Source organism: Choloepus didactylus, chromosome 1, assembly GCF_015220235.1.
Source record: "Choloepus didactylus isolate mChoDid1 chromosome 1, mChoDid1.pri, whole genome shotgun sequence".
NCBI lineage: Eukaryota > Metazoa > Chordata > Mammalia > Pilosa > Megalonychidae > Choloepus > Choloepus didactylus.
Window position 1 is genome coordinate 206,217,515 of NC_051307.1, and position 21,448 is coordinate 206,238,962.

General features: G+C 36.1%; 1 protein-coding gene across 1 annotated transcript in view; it reads right to left on the reverse strand.

Moving 5' to 3' along the window:
• The window catches only part of DCP1A (decapping mRNA 1A), a 65,258-nt gene that overhangs the window by 36,409 nt on the left and 7,401 nt on the right, over positions 1–21,448 (reverse strand). The window contains exons 3-4 of the mRNA XM_037798336.1: positions 20,357–20,484; positions 4,251–4,317 (exon numbers count right to left, since the gene is read on the reverse strand). Coding sequence (XP_037654264.1) covers positions 4,251–4,317; positions 20,357–20,484 — 195 coding nt within the window. The remainder of the gene's footprint in view (positions 1–4,250; positions 4,318–20,356; positions 20,485–21,448) is intronic.

Consider the following 21,448-nt stretch of genomic DNA (forward strand, 5'->3'; position numbering starts at 1 on the left):
CTCCTGAAGGTTTCTCTTTTTTTTTTCCCTAGAAGAAATATCAGAATCAGTCAAAGTAATTGGTGAAATAAATTTGAAAATGGACTAGCAAGGAGAAAGAAAGAGTAGATTCCTGGAAAATCTTCAAAAGTTACCGAAAACACTAAAGGCAAACAAAAGGTCTCCTCATTCACCCCCTTAAAAATCATTAAGTAGGCGACAAAGCTTGGGGTGCTCATGGGTATGCTCTTTGTTTTGATTGGTGCTGTGTAAGTTAATTCTTCATTTGAAAATAAATAAAGCAAGAAAAGTCACAGGTTAAGAATGCCACTGATAGGGCTGGGGTCTTCAAATCTCCCTGTGGGGTTTCATTTCTCAGGATATACCCTCTCTAGTGCAAACAAAGGTCTGAATGAAGTAGAGTGAAATGTATCAAAATGTTATATAGCAAAGCAGAAAGCTGGGTGTAAAGAGAAGAGGAAGAAACATGGATATTTGTTACATTGTTTCTTGTATTTTCTTCAAGCTTGAAATCATTTACAAAAATTTTTTAATAAGGCAACTTTTTTTTTCCCTAAAAGGATTCATTCAGGTTTCAGTCCTAAGTGTACTGAATGGGCCTACCTGCCATAAAACATTAGGGACATAGCCACATCTGTATTAACTAAGAACTTTCTAGACAGTGATGATGACAAGCAGTAAAAAAACTTCAGTAGGGAAAGGTTTATTTTTGAGGAATAACAGGAAAAGGAATAGAAAAAGAAAACACCAGTCAGTGTCAGTTCACTGCCCAGGAACTCCTGTGGAGGTGTTACAGTTGGGGGTAGTGGAGGGTGGTGGAGCACAGCTAGATTGTTTTACTGAAAACAAGGGCTTAAACAATGTTGAACAGACATCTCCACAACAGAACCATTCTGAGTTTTTAACACGTTGAAGTGTATTGTGATTCTCCAAGATGGGTGGTCTTATTGATTTTCCCAACTTTTATTTGACCAGAGAATCTTCCCTTGAAGCAGGATTCCATTAGGAAAATGACACTTTTAAGGTAATGTGTAGTTTCTCTAGATTCTTACAGCTTTCAATAGGATTATTTCCTCTAAAACCAGTGTAGAATCATAGACATTATGGTAGACTGAAAGAAGACTGGTATGGATATGAGGATTAGGTCAAATGGAATAAATGTAATGTATTTTATATCCATATTGGTAATCAATTCTTGGAAAATAAATACTATATTGTCACAACTAGACCTGTTTGAAAGAAAAGACAGACTAGAGAGATATGCATTGATTATTTCTTGATAAATTTCGTTTTCTTTTTCTGTACTTTTCTGCATGTTCCACAATTAACATAACACTATATGATAACATAACAGGAAAAAAAAACTATTTAAAATGACTTATTTAATACTCAGTCATAGGCCACACCAGCCTGAACCCAGCTTCAAAAGGACTCTTGTCACATAACCTTTTCCATCCACCTCCTGCCATGCTGCTTGCCCTGTCCATGCTGGTACTCAACTCTGCCCTGAACATGGACTGGATGTGCGATTCTGGCTTCAAAGAAGAATATTTTTAATCATCACTGCTGTTTGCCTGTGGAACAGGCCACCTTACAAAGCCTACTACTGCTGAAAGCAGAAGCTATCGGGTTGGCATGGGACTGACTCTCACTTGAGTAAGCTTGGAATCTAGGCCCCTTTGGGTTCATACTCTGTGGACAATGACCTTGCTTCTCTCCCTTCCTCTCAAACACCCAATTATTCCTCTAAGAATGTAAGATTAGGAATAAAGCTCACTTCCACAAGTTTCCAAATTTTACAGTCCATGTAGGCAAATCACTAAACAGTGTCATTGTTAAAAACTGTTTCTTGCAGACAGGATTTTCTCCAAAAGGAGAGCTAACATTTTCTAAGTTTAGTGGATTTTCAACTTTGCCACTGCCAGTCACCCAAAAACAATTTCCAAATTTAGAAACAGCACAGGTCTAGAAGCTCTAGAGGCTCACTTGCTCTCCTACATAGCTTCTAGTTTTTATAAACATCTTCTGGAATGAATCAATATTTTACTTGAAGAATTTTTTATTACAGTGCAGCTATCAAAAAAGTGAATTTAATCAAATGGGCACTGACAGGCACATTTATTTAGAGGCACAATATGCCAAAGAGTTTTACCTACATTTTTGGTTAGCAGAGGTGACTGTGAAATATATATAGCAAACAAAAGCTATGTGCCATAAGACTTATACCAAAGAAAAAGTAGTCATTTTATCTTTGATGACCAGAAAGTCATCACAAAGTTAATGTTAAACATACAAGGTATTCTCTCCAGCGATAAATAGGCCAGACACCTGAAAACTCAATTTTCAACAGTTTCAGGGGAGCATTCTCTAATCACTTTTAATTCCTCTCTAGCTTCTAGTTAAACAAGCTGAAATTTTAAGCAAATGGTCCTCCTTGGGGCATTTCTAGCCAAAGAACCCTAAATGCTGTTCTTTTCCTGCTCTGCTTCTTGCCTCTATTTCTCCATTCCAATTTGAGTTCAATACAATATTTTCACAGGCTGTCAGTCTCCAGCTACATTTACCATGCATTAAGGGTGCATTTCTCTATCAGGGTAATAGAGAAAAAAAGCTCAAAATGATTTCCTTTGAATATCTGTTACTAGCTGTAAGAACTAGATTTGCAATTTGCAGGAAAAGGGGGCTATATATGAATATATTGTGAAGCTAGATATTTTAAAAAAATATTCTGGATTTCTGGATAACCAAGAATCAATAAATCCACAACTTCCAAATAACCAGAAGCAAGTTGCCTTCTCTGCCACCTTCACAACTACAAAAAATTCTCACCCCAAAACACAAAATCAGACAGTTGCAAAAATAAATGGCTTTGTTTAAAACAGGTTTTTATCTTTCAGAAAAGGTGTTCTAAAAAGAAAGTGTGGTTTTATGAGATAACACACTTGGAAATATGAGTAATTACAAGTTCATATGGAATAATGCCCTCAGTAGCACACACATTTATAATCATGGCATGGCCTACCCTGCGTGCTCTGAAGAGAAAAGGCAACAAAGCTGGAGACTGGTATACATCCAGCCTGGACATGTTTGTTGTCCTGGATTGAAATTTGGTCTTAGCCATAAGCACCTTGTTTTAAAATGCAAATAAATCTGGAACTGAGGTTTTGGAGTTAATCACTCATTTATACTTTTACAGGAATTAGTTTAAAATTAGACTGCTTGAAAAAATTAAAATGGTTTTCATCCAAACATGTAGACAAAAACCTTGCATGAGAAAAAAGGGAATTTTGATTTGACAGAGGGGGAAGAGAGGTCCACATTTCTGAGGAAGATCAAGCAATAACTTAAAGGGAAACAGAAGTGCTCAAGAAAACACTATTTTAGCATTTGACCAGAGCTCTTTAGCAACACAGGCCCTTCTAACAAACACCACAGGGTCCTAGGATTCCTGAACCCAGACTGGAAGTATCAGCAACACAGACAAGCCACATGAGGAGCTGCTTCTGCAGGCCAGCTTGAGAAAGGAGCCACCATTCAGAACATTACTTCAATGGAAATTGCTTTTCAACTCCCACGGTGTTGACTCACAAAATCTTCTGAACACAATCCATTAGTGGGAATTGTGGGACTGCTAAACCTAGAGTCTGTGTCAAAAACAAGTACACTTCAAGGAATTAACCATGGATTTTTCTATCAGGCTACCACAGCACCACTTGTTACAGTGGAAATTTGGACAGACCCTAAACCAGAGACACTGTATCTAGTGGTGAGGTTGAACCAACTGGACGTAGAGGATATCTTCTAGAGCTGGGGAGCTTAGCAGTCCTAACACGCATGTTCAACAGCAAAGCTGTGGCTAAATTATGATCTGTCTATAGGAGTGGGAACAATGCAGTCATTACAAATACTCTAGAGAACTATTTAATGTCCTGGAACAATGCTGCTGACAAGAAAAGCAGGATGTACAATATGATCTTACTTTTGTAAAAAAAAAAAAATTACACACATCAACCTAATGAACACATAGAGAAAAAGACTGGAAGGAAACGGATCGAAATGCTAATGCTGGGGGTAAAGGCTTACGCATGATTTTAGATTTCTTTAAGCTTTTCTGTCTTCCAACTTTTTGACAAATAGGAAGTCACTGGGTAATAAGTTATCAGACTCTGTTAACAAAGAAAAGTAGGAGAAAAAGTCATTTTTTTTCACCTCATATACCATTCATTATATCTATGGAGTAATATACTTACTCGGCCATGAGTTTGGCTATGCGGTGGCAGTCATTCTTGTCATAAAACCAGATACTGTATATTGACACTTGAAAAACAAAGGAAAAATAAAGATGAGGGGAAATGAGGTTTCAACATTTGGGTCTATGCAAAGAATATATTATCACCATGGAATATCACTGAATTTATCAGCGGACCCTTAAACTGTTAACAGTCCCTCTACAGGAATAAAAAAAGCCTCCCCCCCAAAACTCTGTTTAATAAAATCAGGATAGGTAAAATACTCAGATGAAGAATGCAAAAATAAGTTGGTTTTAGACATTATTACTGGATCCCATCAAACCTAAGACTCCACGAGATCTAAAATACACCATTATTTTATGTATCATTAAGGAAGAAAAAATGTTGCCAACTAAACTAAAGCTAAACACTGATTGTATGATGTGCGCCAAGTGAAAAAACGTTTTAATTAATGAAAATCAAGTTAACTGGCTGATCAAATACCAAAATCTTTGTGAGTCTTTAATAATACCTAAAATCTAGAATTAAAATTATGTTACAGCAAAAATAAAGCTTTAAAAAATACAATTCCAGATCCATCCTATGAACGACTTTTTTTACAGATGAAAATTGAAGTGCTAGGTTGATCATACTTTCCCTATCATTTTTTTATTCCTGCTATAGTGTCGAGCACAAAGAAAGCCCTTAAAAAACATTTTTTGAATAAATTAAACTTTTCGTTTTGAAATAACTGCAGATTCATATACAATTTTAAGAAATAAGCAGAGAGATCTGGCTTCTCCCAGTGGTAACATCTTACAAAACTACAGTACAATTAATACAGTCAAGATACAGAACAGTATCACCCAAAGCATTCCTGGTGCCCTTTTACAGCCACAACCACCTTCCTCCATTCCCGTGCCATGCCCCTGACCTCTGGCAACTATTAATCTGTTCTCCATATCTATAACGTTGTCATTTTGAGAATGTTCTATAAATGGAATTATACAGTATGTAACTTTTTAGGATTAGCTTTGTTCACTCACCATAATTCCCAGGAGATTCATCACAGTTGTTGCGTGTTTCAATAGTTCTTTCTTTTATTTTGCTGATTAGTATTCCCTAGTACAGATGTACCAGTTTAACTGTTCATCCACTGAAGGTCATCTAGGATGTTTCCAGTTTTTGGCTTTTATCAATAAAGCTGCTATGAGTATTTGTGTACAGGTTTTTATGTGAACATAAGTTTTCATTTCTTTGGGTTAAATACCCAAAAGTGCAAATGCTGTGTGTCATATGGTAGTTGCATATTTAATTTAATAACTGTTGAAATATTTTACAAAATGGCTGTATAAGTGATTCAGTTTCTCTACATCCTTGCCAAAGTTTGTTGTTGTCTCTATTTTTAATTTTAGTTATTCTGATAGTTATGTAATCACATCTCATTGTGGCTTTAATTTGCATTTCCCTAATAGCTAATGATGTTGAACATCTTTTCTTGTGCTTCTTTGCCATCTGTATATTCTCTTCAGTGACATGTCTGTTCATGTCACTTGCTCCTTCTAAATGGACATTTTACTGAGTTTTGAGAGTTTTTTTAAATATATTTGAGATACTAGTCCTTTGTCAGATATGAGTTTTGAAACTATTTTCTCATCTGTAGCTTGTCTTTTCATCTTCTAAATAAGGTCTTCCCAGAGCAAAAGTTTTTAATCCTTCCTCTATCGAATTGCTTTTCTGTCTCTGTCAAGTATCAGCTAGGCATATTTGTGTGGGCCTATTTCCGGGTTCTCTATCCTATCACATTTCTTCATGTGTCATTCCTCTGCTAATACCACAGTGACATGATCATATGAACTGTTCTTTAGCCACCAATATGGTGGATACATTCATTAATTTTTGAATATTGAACCAGATTTGTAAATCTGGAATAAATTCCACTTGGTCATGCTGCATAATTCTTTTTTTTTTAGGTTGTTAGATTTGATTTGCTAATATTTGGTTGAGGATTTTTGCAGCTAAGTTCATGAGAGAGAATGGCCTGTAGGGTTTTTTCTTGGTACCATGTTTTTGTTTCCTTGGTTGCTCAAGCAAGTATCTTGCAATGGGTTGGCTTTAACAGTGGGAATTTAATGGCTCTTGGTTTTGAGGCTAGTTGAAGTTCAAATCAAGGCATCATTAAGGTCATGCCTTCTTCCCAAAGGCTTACATTCTGGGGCCGACAGCCAGTGATCCTTGGTCCTTGACTCCTCTGTCACACAGCTATGTACATACCTGGCAGCCTCTCCTGGCCTCTCCCTTCTCTTCTGGATTCCATTGGTGTTTAGCTTCTGGCTCCTCCCTGTGTGACTTTTCTCTGAATTGTATTCTGCTTATAAAGGACTCTAGTAATAGGATTAAGCCCCATTCTGATCGAGTTAGGCCATACCTTAACTGAAGTAGCCTCATCAAAAGGTCCTACTTATAATAGTTTCACCTCACAGGAACTGGTTTAGTTTAAGAACGTGTTTTTCTGGAGTATGTAACTCCAAACCACTACATACAGTCTTCATCTTATTTTGATATCATGGGAAGGTTCCCTCCTCTTATTTTCAGGAAGCAATTGAAAGCTATTTGCCCTGGAATTTTTGGGGGGAGGCTTTTAAATTATGAATTCAATTTCTTTGATGGTTGTAGGATTATTCAGGTTATCGATTTAATCTTGGATGAGTTTTGGTAGTTTGTTGTTTTCAAGGAATTGGTCCATTTATCCTAAGTTGTCAAATTTGAGTGTAAAGTTGTTCACAGCATTCCCTTAGTATCCTTTTAATGGCTGCATGAAAACTGATACGAGGTTATATCTCCTATTTCATTCCTAATACTGGTATTTGTACCTGTTCTTTATTTTTGTGTCTTGCTAAAGGCTTATCAATTTTTATTTTTTCCCAAAGAACTAGCTTTAAATTTCATTGATTTTCTCTATTTTCTTATTTTCAATTTCACTGATTTCAGCTCCTATCCTTATTATTTCTCTCCTTCTGCTTGATTTGGGTTTATTCTGCTCTTCACTTTCTATTATCTTGAGGTGGGAACTTAGTAGAACTCTCTGCCATTGCTTGTAGGGGTGTGAAGAAGTTACCTGTGGCTGGGATGCCTGGTGCCTTTATGTGGGGCAGTCGCTGGCCTGCAGTGATGAAGAATGAATGCTTCCCAGGTCAGGCAGGCTTGTAGTGATGTGATCCCCCTTGCTTTTCCTCCTTACCCCCTACCTTTCATGGTAGGGAGGGAGTGCACTCCCTTGGTAGCCACTTACTGTTAGCAGGACTTCCAACAATTCCTGCTGGGCTTGGTTTTGCTGGGCTTGCCGGGTGTTGCTGACATGACTCATACTCGATTCCAGGGGAGAAATGAACCTGCCTGGGCTGCCTTCTATTGCTAGTTTGGGGGTCAAGAAATATTGGTCCTGGGTCACCTTCTGTTGAGTGGGGGATTGTAATATATCCACTGCTGTGTTTTTCCTTTTTGCCTCCAGGCCTGGGTCCCTAACAAGATCATCTCCTTCTTTCCATTTTTCAGAGTTTTCCTTTGATTGTCTCTTAACATTTTTTTTCTAGGTTTTATAGCTGCTCTTAGCAGGGAGAAACAAGCCTGTGCTATCTTGTTTGGACCATAAGTCTCATTATGCTTTTTTATGAAAGGAAAGTTGAAGCTCAGGGAAAGACTAAATAACTTATTAATAAATCAAAGAGAAAATTAGTCTCAGAACTCTAGTTAGAACTCAGATCTTCTCACTTCTAGGCCAGTAATATTGCCATTATATACCCATTTCCTCATTAGCTGAAATAACATGAAATTTTTCATGGAAAAAGAAAGTCAATGAGTGCTTCAACTATGCTCAAGGACTAAAACAACACATAAAAGCAAGCCTATAATTACAGGCTTTCTTTAAATAAATCTCTTTTCTATAAATTGAGTAAGTTAGAAATTACACACTAAAAGGATATGACAGCCTATAGAAAATATACATGCTAGCACATGAAATTCTAAATAAATTAAAAACCTTTTTAAACTAATATTTGAACTTGATAAAGAAAGTCACTATTAATAAGAGCTATTTTAATGGCAAATTATTTGCCTAACCCTGAATCAAGGCCATTATGCCACAAAAAAATTCACAGAAAAACCACAACTTTAAAAGTCCCCTTTCCAATAGAAATAAAAGTTTAATTTGATTTTTTTTCTTATCCTTGTAGAATTAGTTAAAACATTATTGATATGGAGAGTGAGTGGCTTTATTTTAATGAATGAAGACCCCCCCCCCCTTCCCAATCTTGTTCATTAGGGGGCTTCTCTGGCAGGAAAATCTCTAATCACAACCTACCCTAAATTGACAATAGGACCCCATGTCTGGCCACATGCCCTGCTGTCCACAAAGGGTCCAGGTGACTGCACTATGCTAAGGCACCCCGGTCAGTCTCTGAGCCCTCAACCTGCTGTGAAATGCTGCCCATACTCAGAACCCATTTCACAGTGCTTCCTCTGAAAATACAACTTCAAAATGTTACCAATGCTTCACAGAGAATCAAAGCCTAATGAAGAACAAGTATTTCAGAATATTTTACATGACATAAGTTTAAACTTAGCTTTGACATCTCAGTGGAAGGAGTGCAGAATCATTCTTGTTACAGAGGAGAAAATTATTAAGCATTATCTACTGCAGGGTCTTATTTATGTTCACAGCAGCTAAGGCTTGCTCCAACATAAAGTAAATCAGATTGGGGCTTTGAAAAGATTCCATATATGGCAATTACACACAACCACCGTTTTCTAAGTATGCCTCTTCCAATCTTGGCTAAGGAACACCCCATAAACAAAAAAATCCAAATGCCAAAGTTTCTGGTTCTCCCCTTATAAACTACATATGTTTGAACACATCCATACAACTTACAGTGATGAGAAAAAGTTTATGATATGCAATAAATGAGGTTCAAGAGAGGAGCACACAGATTTTTTTAGTGCCAAACAGAGGCAATTAAGTATTTGTATCATAGGGAATTCTAAACTGAACTTAGGAAAGAACTCTATATTGATAATCGAAATAAGTCCATCATAGCTGTTAGCTTATTATGACAAATCTTAAGTTCCCCCCTTTTCCTCTGAAGAAACAATATAATTTAGAAACAAGACACATGCCTTCCACCTTTGTATATTATCAAATAAACTGCCAAAAAAGAGCCAAACACTATCAAAGGCATGTTTGCAGAAGAAATAAAGATAAGAAAGCCATAATGATAGCTTAATGGGTAAAGGATAAGAGTCACACTTGATTCTGCCAAAAGCAGACCTGTAGAGGTTCAGACACGCATCCAAGAATTAGCTCTGTCTGCCAGCATATCAAATGCTCGGTGCAGGCAAGTGGCAAGAAGGTCCAGGGAGCTGCCATTGAGCCTGTCATTGTCACTTGTGAAGAAAGACAGACAAGTTCACCAGATAGCTAAAACCTCAGAGGACTTTGTCTTTAAACCAAAGCTGAGTGTTCTTCCTTTAAGAGAACTTACACTCTAAGGCCCAACATATTCTACCAACAAATCACTTGCTGAAACATCCTGAAATAATTTTCCCTGATTAACTATACCATAGGGGATTAAGAGATTTGGTGATACATTATTATTTTACCATGGTAAGTAATGATTGCACTCTGTTTTATAAATGGCTTTTCACAAGATGAACATGAACAAATAGTTACTGGACACCCACCATACAGCAGAACCACTAATGGTTGACCCAAGTAAGTCATGCTGTATAAACAAGTCACTGAAAAGCCACCAGGTGTGATAGGACATTTAACGGCCTTTACGTTGTACTTCTGTGGAAAAAATAGCAAGATGTAGATAGACTACTCAAAATTAAATGTTTCCCTGGCTTTTGAAATGAAGGTCCTTTTCTTTAGAAAATATGAAGAATAAGACCAATGACAAAGATTAAAGGTATTTAGATTATTTAATATGGAGAACGTTTTGAAGGCTGAGAGGCAAGAGTGTGCCATTTCCCCAGGGAGCTCTGTGTGAAGACCCAACAGCCTATTATGATTTGATGCTACACTTTATTCAGCTTCTCATCTTTAGTGGTATATGGCATACATAAGATCAAGAAAATCCAAATTAATTAGGAAACTTTGTAAAACCTCTTGAGACTTCTAGAGATGCTGTGAAATGACACAAAAAGAGCTGGGAATCACTCTCATGCACATGATGCCTTTTTGAAAATTTATTTAGATCCAACCTACTTTCTAAAAGGATATAAGGATACTGGAGATTTTCTCAGTATGGTGCCAAGCAGAATAAGGGGCTTGAAAAAGCCTGGTGAGTGTGAAGAGTTATGAAGGCTCTAAAGATGATTCTGACAAAGATCCCCTTACCCCAGGAAACAAAAACAAGAAAATGGGCTTTGAATATAGCCAACAATATCTACTCTAGACATAATGAAAAGTGTTGTAAGCGTAATTAAAAAATGGAATAGATTACATAAACATAAGTCTGCCCTGACAAGTAAAAAAGCAAATGTCTCTGCCTTGACCCGTAATTCCTTTAAGACAAGCAAGCATAAGCTTGCGGCTCCCACGAACATCAAAGGGTTGGGAAAGAGTGCGAGAAGAAAGGCTGTAGGGGTGGAGGGTTTGGGTACAGGAACACACACACTGACTGACCTGGGATTACAGCAGGAGATTGCTGTAGGTGGCAAACAATTAGGCAGGTGAGGAGATGCTGTGTACCTATAAGCATGGCTGGTAAATGTGACATGATGAACTTAGAAGCTTATCAGTTCGAACAGACACCACTGAATACTAACATGGTAGAAAGAGTCTAATTTATAAAATTTAAAATGTGTTTTCTGTTTACTGAACACTGATCAAAAGAAGCAGGCCAAGCAATTTTAAAATGCTATTCTGCAAGTTCTTCAGTTTATTATTTTAAAATTTGGTACCATTCTCTTATTTAAATCAAGTCTGGAAAATACTAGCAAAACTGCTTCCATAGCCCCTCTTTTAGCTCACTAATCTCAGTATAAGATTCAGACACATGAAATAACCATTGAACTTCTTCAATGAGATTAGAAGAATAAACCTTACAATATCATAATTGATCATCCCTATTCATTAAATTATTATTCTTAAATGATGGGCAGCACCAAATAAAATGGTTATTCACACTAGGGTTTTACCTCTGCCGTCAGAATTTATAGCCAGTACATGCCACTCCCTAAGGCAGTGCTTCGTAAGTGTGTGCTGCAAATGTTTATGGGTGTGCCAAAATGCTGCCCAACCCCGACTGGTGCTCCATCCACTCCAGTGTCCCACATAAATATTATTATTTTCTGTGTACTATTGGGGACAACAAAAGGCTGGAAAGTATGACCCTTGGCCTCCATGGAGCTGAGTTCCTATTACCTGGGCTTCCAGAAATCTACATTTAGGGCTGTGGGGAATAGTTAGGTTAGATAGTAGTGTAAAAACTATGTCCTCTCCTCTCCATAACTCCTCTTCTACATTATTTTTCTACCAGTTTACCAAGAGATCATCTAAACCAGGGTAAACTCTGATGCCCACAGGGGTGTAAGAGACCTCAGGGAATGGTGGGATCAGTGATGGGCAGTGGCAGGCATGTCCCACCAGAACTCGAGCTGACTCTTAATTGTTTGCAGGTATGCAAGTACTGTGTGGTCAGGTATGCCATGTTGTCATGAGAAAAGAACGTAGAAATCCAGCTTTGTGTGTGTGTGTGTATAAAATATCCTAATTTTTAAATGTTAGTAACAAATACTTTCCCATGACTTCCTTTAGCTAAAAAGAAAAAGGTGAGCAAGCCTGGAAGCAATGACTTTGCAAGGTGCTCAGAACTGTGTGGATCCTCCAGGGCACTGGACCTCAAAGTTCAGAGTAAACTCCTAAGGTTTATTCTGCCTGCTCTCAAGTGACTTCAGCTCTCTGGACCAGTGGTTACTCTGTTTCAATCTGTATTTCTACACTGAACTTTACTGTGTAAACACAAGGTGAAAACCTATATACATACATATTTAACAAATTTCTTACAATAATTAAAGAAAAAAATTCTGCCACTTAGCTTTCCTGTGTGAATTCCCAAAAGAAAAAGCATTAAAATATTAAGTACTTATCATAACAATTATCCAAAAGAGATGAACTGTGCACAGTTAAGTTTTTAAATCTTTACAATTAAGATCACCCAGAGGTTAGATAAAAACTGCCACTACATTAGGGGGAAAAAATGCCTGTAATCATTAGTAAATCATAATGAAATGTTCATGGCCTCACAATGTTGCCCAGGAGGTACCTGAGAGAGGATTTACTAGAATACTAGGCAGCAGCCTATAACAAGATGGAAAACACAACACATTTTTAAAACATCTGACTTACAAGTGTCACCGGGTAAGCCTTGGAGCCTAAGCCACTTTGTTTTCATGGTGTTTTGACCTCTTCAATCGACAAATGTGACAACAGCAAGTCTCTTTCCTTATCTTGGTCCAGAAAGACCAGACTAATGCAGTTGCCACAGACCTTTACTCCTTCACTGATTACAGAATCATACCAACCACATCAGTGCTGCAGCTGATGGTGGAAGACTGGTGGTTTCTCTTCAGGCTAATTAAGAAGCACTCTTCTGAAATCAAAGATGACAAAGAATGAACTGTGGAACTTTCCTTACTGTTTTTAAATTTCAGTTTCAGTATGGAGGTAGAGCTCACATTTTTTGACTTCACAAGTCATAACTTATCTTGGAAGGAAATTTCCTGCACTGTGCTTTAAGCCTGAAGATCCACACCAAACGCGAACAGTCACCTATCAACTCTACTGGTCAGAGTCTTGCCCGTGAACTGAGAAAGAACAAGGAGAGGAACAAAAAAGCACACACTACAGTATTTATTTCACTAAAACTTTCCATTGGCAGCTGCATTTTCAAACTATGGAAATGAATCTCTCTACTTTTTCTAGTGACCTAACTTTAATTAAAAATGCTCTCTATCAAGAGACTGATGCCCGATATAAAGGAAAAGTTGTAAGTGAAGCAGAAACAAAGAGGTACTTCTCGCAGGCCTTTGGAGGTAAGTTCTTAAAAATGAGCAATAATATTTTTATTTTCAATTGTACTTGTGATAACTGTCTCCTGTTAAGGAGACTAAAGAACAATATACTGTACTGCTATGGCATTAACATTTTCTTCAAGAAATTTCAGATTAGATTTTACTTACATATAATCATTTTGAAACTGTTTTACATTACTGTTTAAAAATGTCAAGGTAAAAATAAAATTCAGGATATATTTGTTCTTTTGGAAAACAAAAGGGCTCTGCTCATTTTTCCAGAAGTGTTTTAGGTTATGTGAAACATTTTAAAATATGAGCAGTGATATTTAGTGAGGGATCCGTGCTTTAAGGTGCCAGGTGGAGGAAACACAAAGCGTGGTCCTTGTTAATATAATTACCCTCCAGTAAAAAGAGCAACCAGAGGACATAATGTAAGTCTAAATAAAGTTTTGTCTAAGAAAAGCAACTCTATAATGTATATTTTTTTCTAATTAATGGATCAGTATTGCTGCTGCAAAAACCAGGACAAAAAAAAAAGCATGTAAATAAATACACTCACTGTCTCTCTGAAGATCAGATTTTCACTCTTACTACCGTAATCATTCAAATTTACAACTGATAACTCTTAAATCACAGACCTTAAATGATTACTCTTTACCATCCATTAACAGGGTTGTTTTTGAAAATAAATATGCATAGTTCTGGGCTTAACTTAAAGGTATATATCACTAAGAGTCTTGACGCTTACCAGGAAGGCAGAGTTCTGACACCGGTAGCTCTAAAACACTTTAATGATGTCTATTTATAATTTTCTAAAAAACCCCAACAGGAATGAAGGACTAAAAATAAAATTCTTAAAAAGCACATTGTAGTTTTAGTTTATACCATCTAGCACCTGGTAAAATGCTTAGCAAGTTGACAGATACTCAATAAATATTGCTGAATGAAGGCATGCATCTGGTTAAATAGTCATTCTGGTTAAAAACAAAGTAGAAGGCAATGTTGAAATAGTTATTGCAAAGGAAATTCATTAAATGCCAGAATCAATTTTGCAGGGCTTGATGGTACTATGAAACTTTATATGTTCAATTAAATAGGTTATATTATAGACTGCTGGCTGTAAGAGAGAGAAAAAAAGTTGTTTGCTTTTCACATATCCAGGTTCAGATCAAAAAAAAAAACAAACACCATAACTGCTCAAAATTCAACCTTACAGAATATTCTTGGGGCATTCCGTAATTAAGTGACAAGGTAAGTAGATATATCAATGAACAGATTCCAGGTTACTACTTTCACTCCTGGAAGTATTTATAGAAGGGGAAATCAAGGGACTTCTGACACTTGTCTTGGTGAAAATATTTCACTTTCTAACAGAAACATACTTAATGAGGTATGTTGCTTATAGCAGGTGCTCACCAAACACCTGATGAAGGAATGGTGGATAACAATCTCCTCACCACAGAAGAGTGGGCTGTAGAGATTAGTAAATTTCCTGTGATGATAAGATGAAAAGTATAAATCTTTTATCTGGTTTTTCAGAAGCTGCTCTCCATACGGAGAACTAACTGTCCTAGTACCATTTACTGAATATAACATTCCTCTCAGCATTCTCATTAGATGTAATGGAGGAGATTTTAAATTAGCAAACAAATTATTTTATAGTTTCTAAGTCTGTTCAGATCCGCTTATTCATAAGTTTTGTTACACTGTATGTTTTTCTCAGAAATTGTCTATACCATCTAAGTTTTAAACTTACAAGCCAAAAGTTCTTTACAGTGGTTTTTTTTTTTTTTTTTAAATGTATATTCTCTACCTGTAGTTGCATATATATATTTTTAATTCTAACATTGCCTATTATACCTCCTCTCACTCGTTTTATTGGACCAATCAAGGTATACATAAAAGTTTTTTTGTTTTGTTGACCCATTGTATTGTTCTATTGCATTAATTTCTACTCATTTTTATTTTCCTTCAACCTTACTCAGTTTTACTGTTTTTCCTCCCTAATTTTTTGGGCTGGATGCTTGCTTCATTAATTCACTCTTCTTTTCTAACCTAAGTATTTAAGATCATAGACATCCCTCTAAATATAACTTTGGCAGAAACTTCAAGTTTTGATATATAAGATTTCCCATGAATATTTAATTCTAAATATTTTCTTTTTATTGGAACATGTTCTTTGACCTATGAATTATTTAGAAGAATGTTTTCAAATTTCTACATCTATGGGTTGTTTTGATTATGTTACTGATTTCTAGCTTAACTGCACTAAGGACAAAGAACATGGTCTATGTAATATTGATATTTTGGTATTTGGGCAGATTTACTTTGTGGTCTACATGTGGTAATTTTTGTAAAAGTTCTAATATGCACTTGAAAAAAATGAAAAATTCCAGATTGCTGGAAGGAGGGTTCTTTACATGTCTATCTAGATCAAGCTTATTAACTATATTGTTTAAATATTCTATAACCTTACTAAATCATCTGCATTATCTGTCAATTACCGAGGAGGCCTGTTAAAATCTTGCAGTATAATTATAGATTTTCACATTTCAATTTGTAATTCTGGTATACACTAGGTACACACCAGTTCAGAACTGTTTTATCTTCTAGGTAATTTATTTCTCTTATTATATGGTGACTTTTAACCCTGTGATGCTTTTTTTGCCTTAAAATGTATCATGTATGAGCCTTTTTTGATTAATATTTGCCTGATGCATCTCATATGCTTTCTATTTTAGTTTTCAGTTTTCGCTTTTTTTTACAAAAAGTTTAGCTCTGTTCCTGGCCCATTGGAAATGTCCCCTAATCCCTTTTTGGCTAAGTTATGCATTTAATATTTTATATAGCATTTTAAATGTTTGAAGGGGGGAGATTTGATGTGCCTATGCCACTGAAGTCTTAGATGTTTAAGAGTCTCCTAAGAATGGTTTTATAACCTAATTAGTAAAATGGATTCTATTTACAAATGAAAATTAATCAGTAGATTAATGGTAAAGCCTCTTTACACAGCAGAACTATGGTTTTAAACTAATCACAGATAAGATAAAAATTAACACCAGTGTTTCTTAGGAAGAAGTGTACATAGATTAGAATATCATATTAATATGAAAAGTTTTAACCTGAAGGGTGCTATGTGTTTCAGTATTCTGATAAAAAGTAACACCATGTGCCTCTGATTAGACTTGCTCCCACGAAGGGCTTAAAAAAATCTGTCCCCTCAAAGCATAGTAACAAGATTTCTCGTTTTTAACAAACATATTTTTTCGACTTATCATACCACAGGCAAAGGCCCTTACAATGTTTGAAAATAATATTTGTAAAGTGAAACAAATAGCTTCTAGCTTGTCCATAGTGCTGGTAAGAAGGGATGGGAAGAAGCACATTACAGGCCAGGGTTACAAGAGAACCTAGATAATACTGAAGTCCCTATGACTCTCTCACTAATAACCAAATTTGGCTTCAGTCCAAGATGGAGACACAATCTACAATAATTATATTTGTGCCTGACAAAATACCTTCACATATATGAGGCCCTTTTAAGAAGCAAGTCAGGTCAATGGTTTAAGTGATTTATCCAAGGTTACAGTTGGTAAAATGGCAAAGCCTAGAAGAGAATTTCTGTCTGCAAGCTAAATTTCATGCCAAGAACGCATTACCATGGTAAAGTCACCCTTGGGGATATCTGCTGCAGCCACTGTCTCTAGAAATCATTTCTAAATTTCAAAAAGGAATGACTAAATGGGAGGCTTATCCAAAACTTCCCAAGTGGTTGTTCACTTCAGGTATGGCACAGCCAAGGGTATGTTAGAGCACAAATTCATGCTCTAGATCTCCATGGCGACTGCCACGAACCACATATGGTTATTTAAATTTAAAATTACTAAATTAAAAATTCAATTCCTCAGTCACACTAGCCACATTTCAAGTACTCAATAGCCATATGTGTCTGGGCATCATTGCAGCATTCTACTGGACTGCACTGCTGTAGAATATGGATTGATGAAGTATGTCATTTTATTGTTGTTGAACATTGTAAAGAACCCTGGCTTCAAAGCTCAACAGACCTAGATTTGAATTTTGTCTCTGTTACTTATTAATTTTGTGATTCATAAGCAATTTTTCCTAACTTCTGTTTCCTCATGTGTAAAGCAGGAATTAGAAATAAGGTGCTAGGAACATCATTGTTGCTCAATAACTACAGAATCTGCAGCCTCCCCAACCCTCAATGCAACCTCACTGGGGTCTTGTGGTTGTCAAAAGGCAAAAGGCCCTTGAACAGAATAAAAATATATGGCTTCTGAAAGATTCTCAACAGTCACCAAACCTAAGCCCTTGATTAATGTAAGCATTTTCTCTGTAAGATTTTACCTTTTGGGGAGGAGCAGGGGATGGGCATTTTGTATAAATAACGAATAACTAAAACAAAAACAAAAACAAAAACAAAAACAAAAAACTAGAACTGTAAAAAGTTATACCTTCACTTTTTTAATTACATTAATTCTAAGAATTGGTTTGAATGACAAAGTTGGACCTGAAGGTGTAACTTAAATTAAATGGGTCAGGGATTGTGGTGGTAATTTGCACAAGAGAATAACAGGGGAGCAGCCACAAAATCAGACATAATTACCTGTATGTACAGGCACTAATTAACTTTTTATTTAAAAGAACAAATCTCTAAACAAGTCTGTAGCTTGCTGAATTGACAGATCATTTTCTACTTTTAAGACTAGGCAGACGAAACATTCAAGAGAATCACTTCATGCTGTCTGGTCACTTTCCCAGGATATAGCTATTCCTTTAAATACTCTATTTTCCCAAGCTTCTTTCCTAGTCTGTTTCTAACACACCCACACTGTTGTTCTTGACCTTTCCATGCCCTTCTGTAGTCTGAAACAAGCTGATGTGTTCTTAAGTTTCTAGTTAACAATATTAGAAACTGGATGGGCCTTAGGAGATGATTCAGTGCCCTCAATTAACCAGGGAACAGAATGACTTGGGTAAATGTTTTGTTCAACTAAGGAAACCTTTGTTTCAACCTTTCTAAAATAAAATGCATTTGTTCACTTTTATGCCAAACACTAGTCTAACATAATAAATACTCCTAATATTTAAAGTCTTATCTCATCATTACAACAAATTAATCTACGATACTATAGTGGCACTGAAGTTACAGAGCACTGAGATTTTGATGCGGACTCCAGTCACACTCTAGATATTTGCTAGATTTTCACAAAACAAAACCTAACACTAGCCTGTTTTCTAATAATTTGTCTTCATTTCTTCCACAAATGGATTACAGAAATATTTCTAGACAATTTAGGTCTGACTAGTTAAAAGTTCTGACTAATCATAGTTCAATTAAAATACTTTGAACTTCACAAGAACCTGTACTTGTGAAATACAGTATGATCAATTCAGGCTTATACTAAGTGGTGGTTAGGTCCAAGGGCCTCGATAAATTTCCCCATTGACTACTTCAACAATCAAACTTACCCCAGGAGCAATATCTAGATTAAGCTTCCAGGTAGTGAAGAGAAGACCTAAGCAAATTTCACTTTTAAAAAAAACTGGATCTGTGTTTCTCCTTTAATGGAATGTTTTGCACAAAGATGAACAGTCATCTGAAGTTATTCTGATTTCATTAAAATAGAATAGCATTAGCTTAAAAAAATCCACCTGAACTTATAGGTACTTAAAAGTCTTTCCTAATATGCCCACAGAATTTAAAATCTCAGAGAGGTAATTACCTGGACAGTTTACTGAGAAGTGAAGAGATAGATCCTATTTCAATTAAATACTTAAAAGTGAGGTAGGGAGAAGAATTTGGGGCTTCCAGCTTTAAAACAAGTCCTTGTATTTTTCCTTCAGGGAATTAAGAGAGTATAATTTCTAGTAGTTTTTATATTTTATACTGAAGGCAGCTCCTTCTAGCTACCTCCTAGTCAAGTGAAATTCAAATGCAGTAACTTTTTAAATTAGAAGCAACATTTCCCCAGCAATTGCTTTAGACAATAGCTACCATTACTGGTTTTGGTATTCCTATAGTCAATGACAAACAAATTGATTTTCCTCTGTCCTTGTGTACCCATACTGAAATACAGGAACCAACTACTTTCAAGGAAGTACTGTACTTCCTTGAAAGGGCCACTCTGGCATCGCTGACTGTACCCAATCATAATTAGAGTCTGTAAAATGCATGAAAGGACCCTGGGCTAGAAAGCAGAAGAAACAGTTATAATCCTAACTCACCAGTTGAGTAGCGGTTACTCACCTCTGAATCTCTATCAACTTAACTGCCTGCTTACCCCACATAAGTTATTATATCATTAACACTGAGTAATTCAGTGTCACAACAAAAACAAAAGAGTGAAACTTATTTTCATAAAACAAACAATAGGAATATGATGATACTAAATCAGTCTAGTTAACTAAAATAATAAATTATTATATGCAAAAGAGTGCTTTCAATTTTAGAAGCTGGTTTAAGTTTTTTAAAAAGCTTTTTATTTTGAAATAATTTCAAACTTAGAGGACAGTTGCAGAAGTAATACAAAACCCATACAGAGAACTCCAACATATGCCCACAGGGACACTCAGCTCCATCCTGCTACACCTATGTTTCTTTCTTTCCTTTCTTCCTCTCTTCCCACCTTTCTTTCTTTCCACCCATCCATCTATTTTCTAGACATCATGTTCCTTGAACACTTAATATTCCATGTACTTTTCCTAAGAACAAGGATATTCACTTATGTAACCACTTCAAGTAGTTATCAGGTTCAAATTTAGCATTGATATAAACCTTACAGTCCATATTCCAATTTTTTTGTGTATGCCAATAATGTTCTTTTCTCCTCCATTACTAGATCCAGTCCAGAGTCATATATAAAAGGCTTGTTTTCTTTTTTTATTAAGAAACTCATTTCTAAATAAAAAAAGTACAGACTATATTTTTTATTATAATTTGAAACTCTAAAAATGTGTTGACAGAAACTAGTCACTCAACTTAAATGTAAATATATTAACTGTAATAAAACAGTTATACTCACAGCTTGCATTTCTATATAGAAGAAATGGTTCATGGAGCTGAAATTCCAAATCTTTATTCACTGGTTCAACTAGATTGTGCATATTCAGTCGATTCACAATGGTAAAACCATGGTAAGGTGAAGCTGACCTTAAATTTAATAGAAGGAAAAAAAACAGAGAAGTCATCTATAGTTCCTGTTTAATTTGCAGAAATGCTTCAATTTTCATTTCAAACAGAATGAATACATTAGTACATTACACAATACTTCAAGCACTTAAAAATATAAACAGAAAACTTAAGTCATGTCCCTCCCCTGCTCAGAACTCTCAAAGGACTCACTCCCTCAGAGTGAAAGCCAAAGTCCTTCCTAAGGCTACAATCACCCTACCTGATCTGCCTCCCTTGGACCTATCTCCTGTGCTTCTTCCCTTGCCCTCCCTCCTCCAGCCACACTGGGCTCCTTGCCATTCCCCCAATCCTTCCACCTGAAGGCCTCTGCCTGGACTGCCCCCCCAGAATCTGCACAGTTATCTCATCTCCTCCAAGCCTTTGTTCAAGATCACCTCAATGAGGCCTGCCTAGGCTACCCTATTTAATGCTGGAACCCAAGTTCAATAACTCTAAACCTTCTTTTTCCATACTACTTATTATTTTTATATTTATTGGATTTCTCCCCCACTAGAACTAGAATATTTTTTATATTTATTGTCTTCCTCCATCCTTCAGTCCCCTGGAAATTCCATGTGGGTGGAGACTGTGTCTTATTTTTTCACTGATGTAGCCAAAGAACCTAGAACTGACACAGTAAATGTTTAATAAATACGTGCTGAATGAAAGTACCATTTATATAAAATATGGTATAGGAATGGTTACAATAATACTGCCCACCAGTACAATAATTATTTTTCTTGCACCAAACAGGTATTTACATAGTCTTCCTGAATTAGATGGATAATGCCTTGACTCCTACAGTAAAGACATCTTTGGGTTCCCAGATCAGGGGGATTCAGCACACAATCCTTTAGACACTCCTCATACATACATAGGACTTCAGTTTTCTCATTTTTCTGTGAAATACATAGGGGAGATATTAGAATCCTATTTTATATAT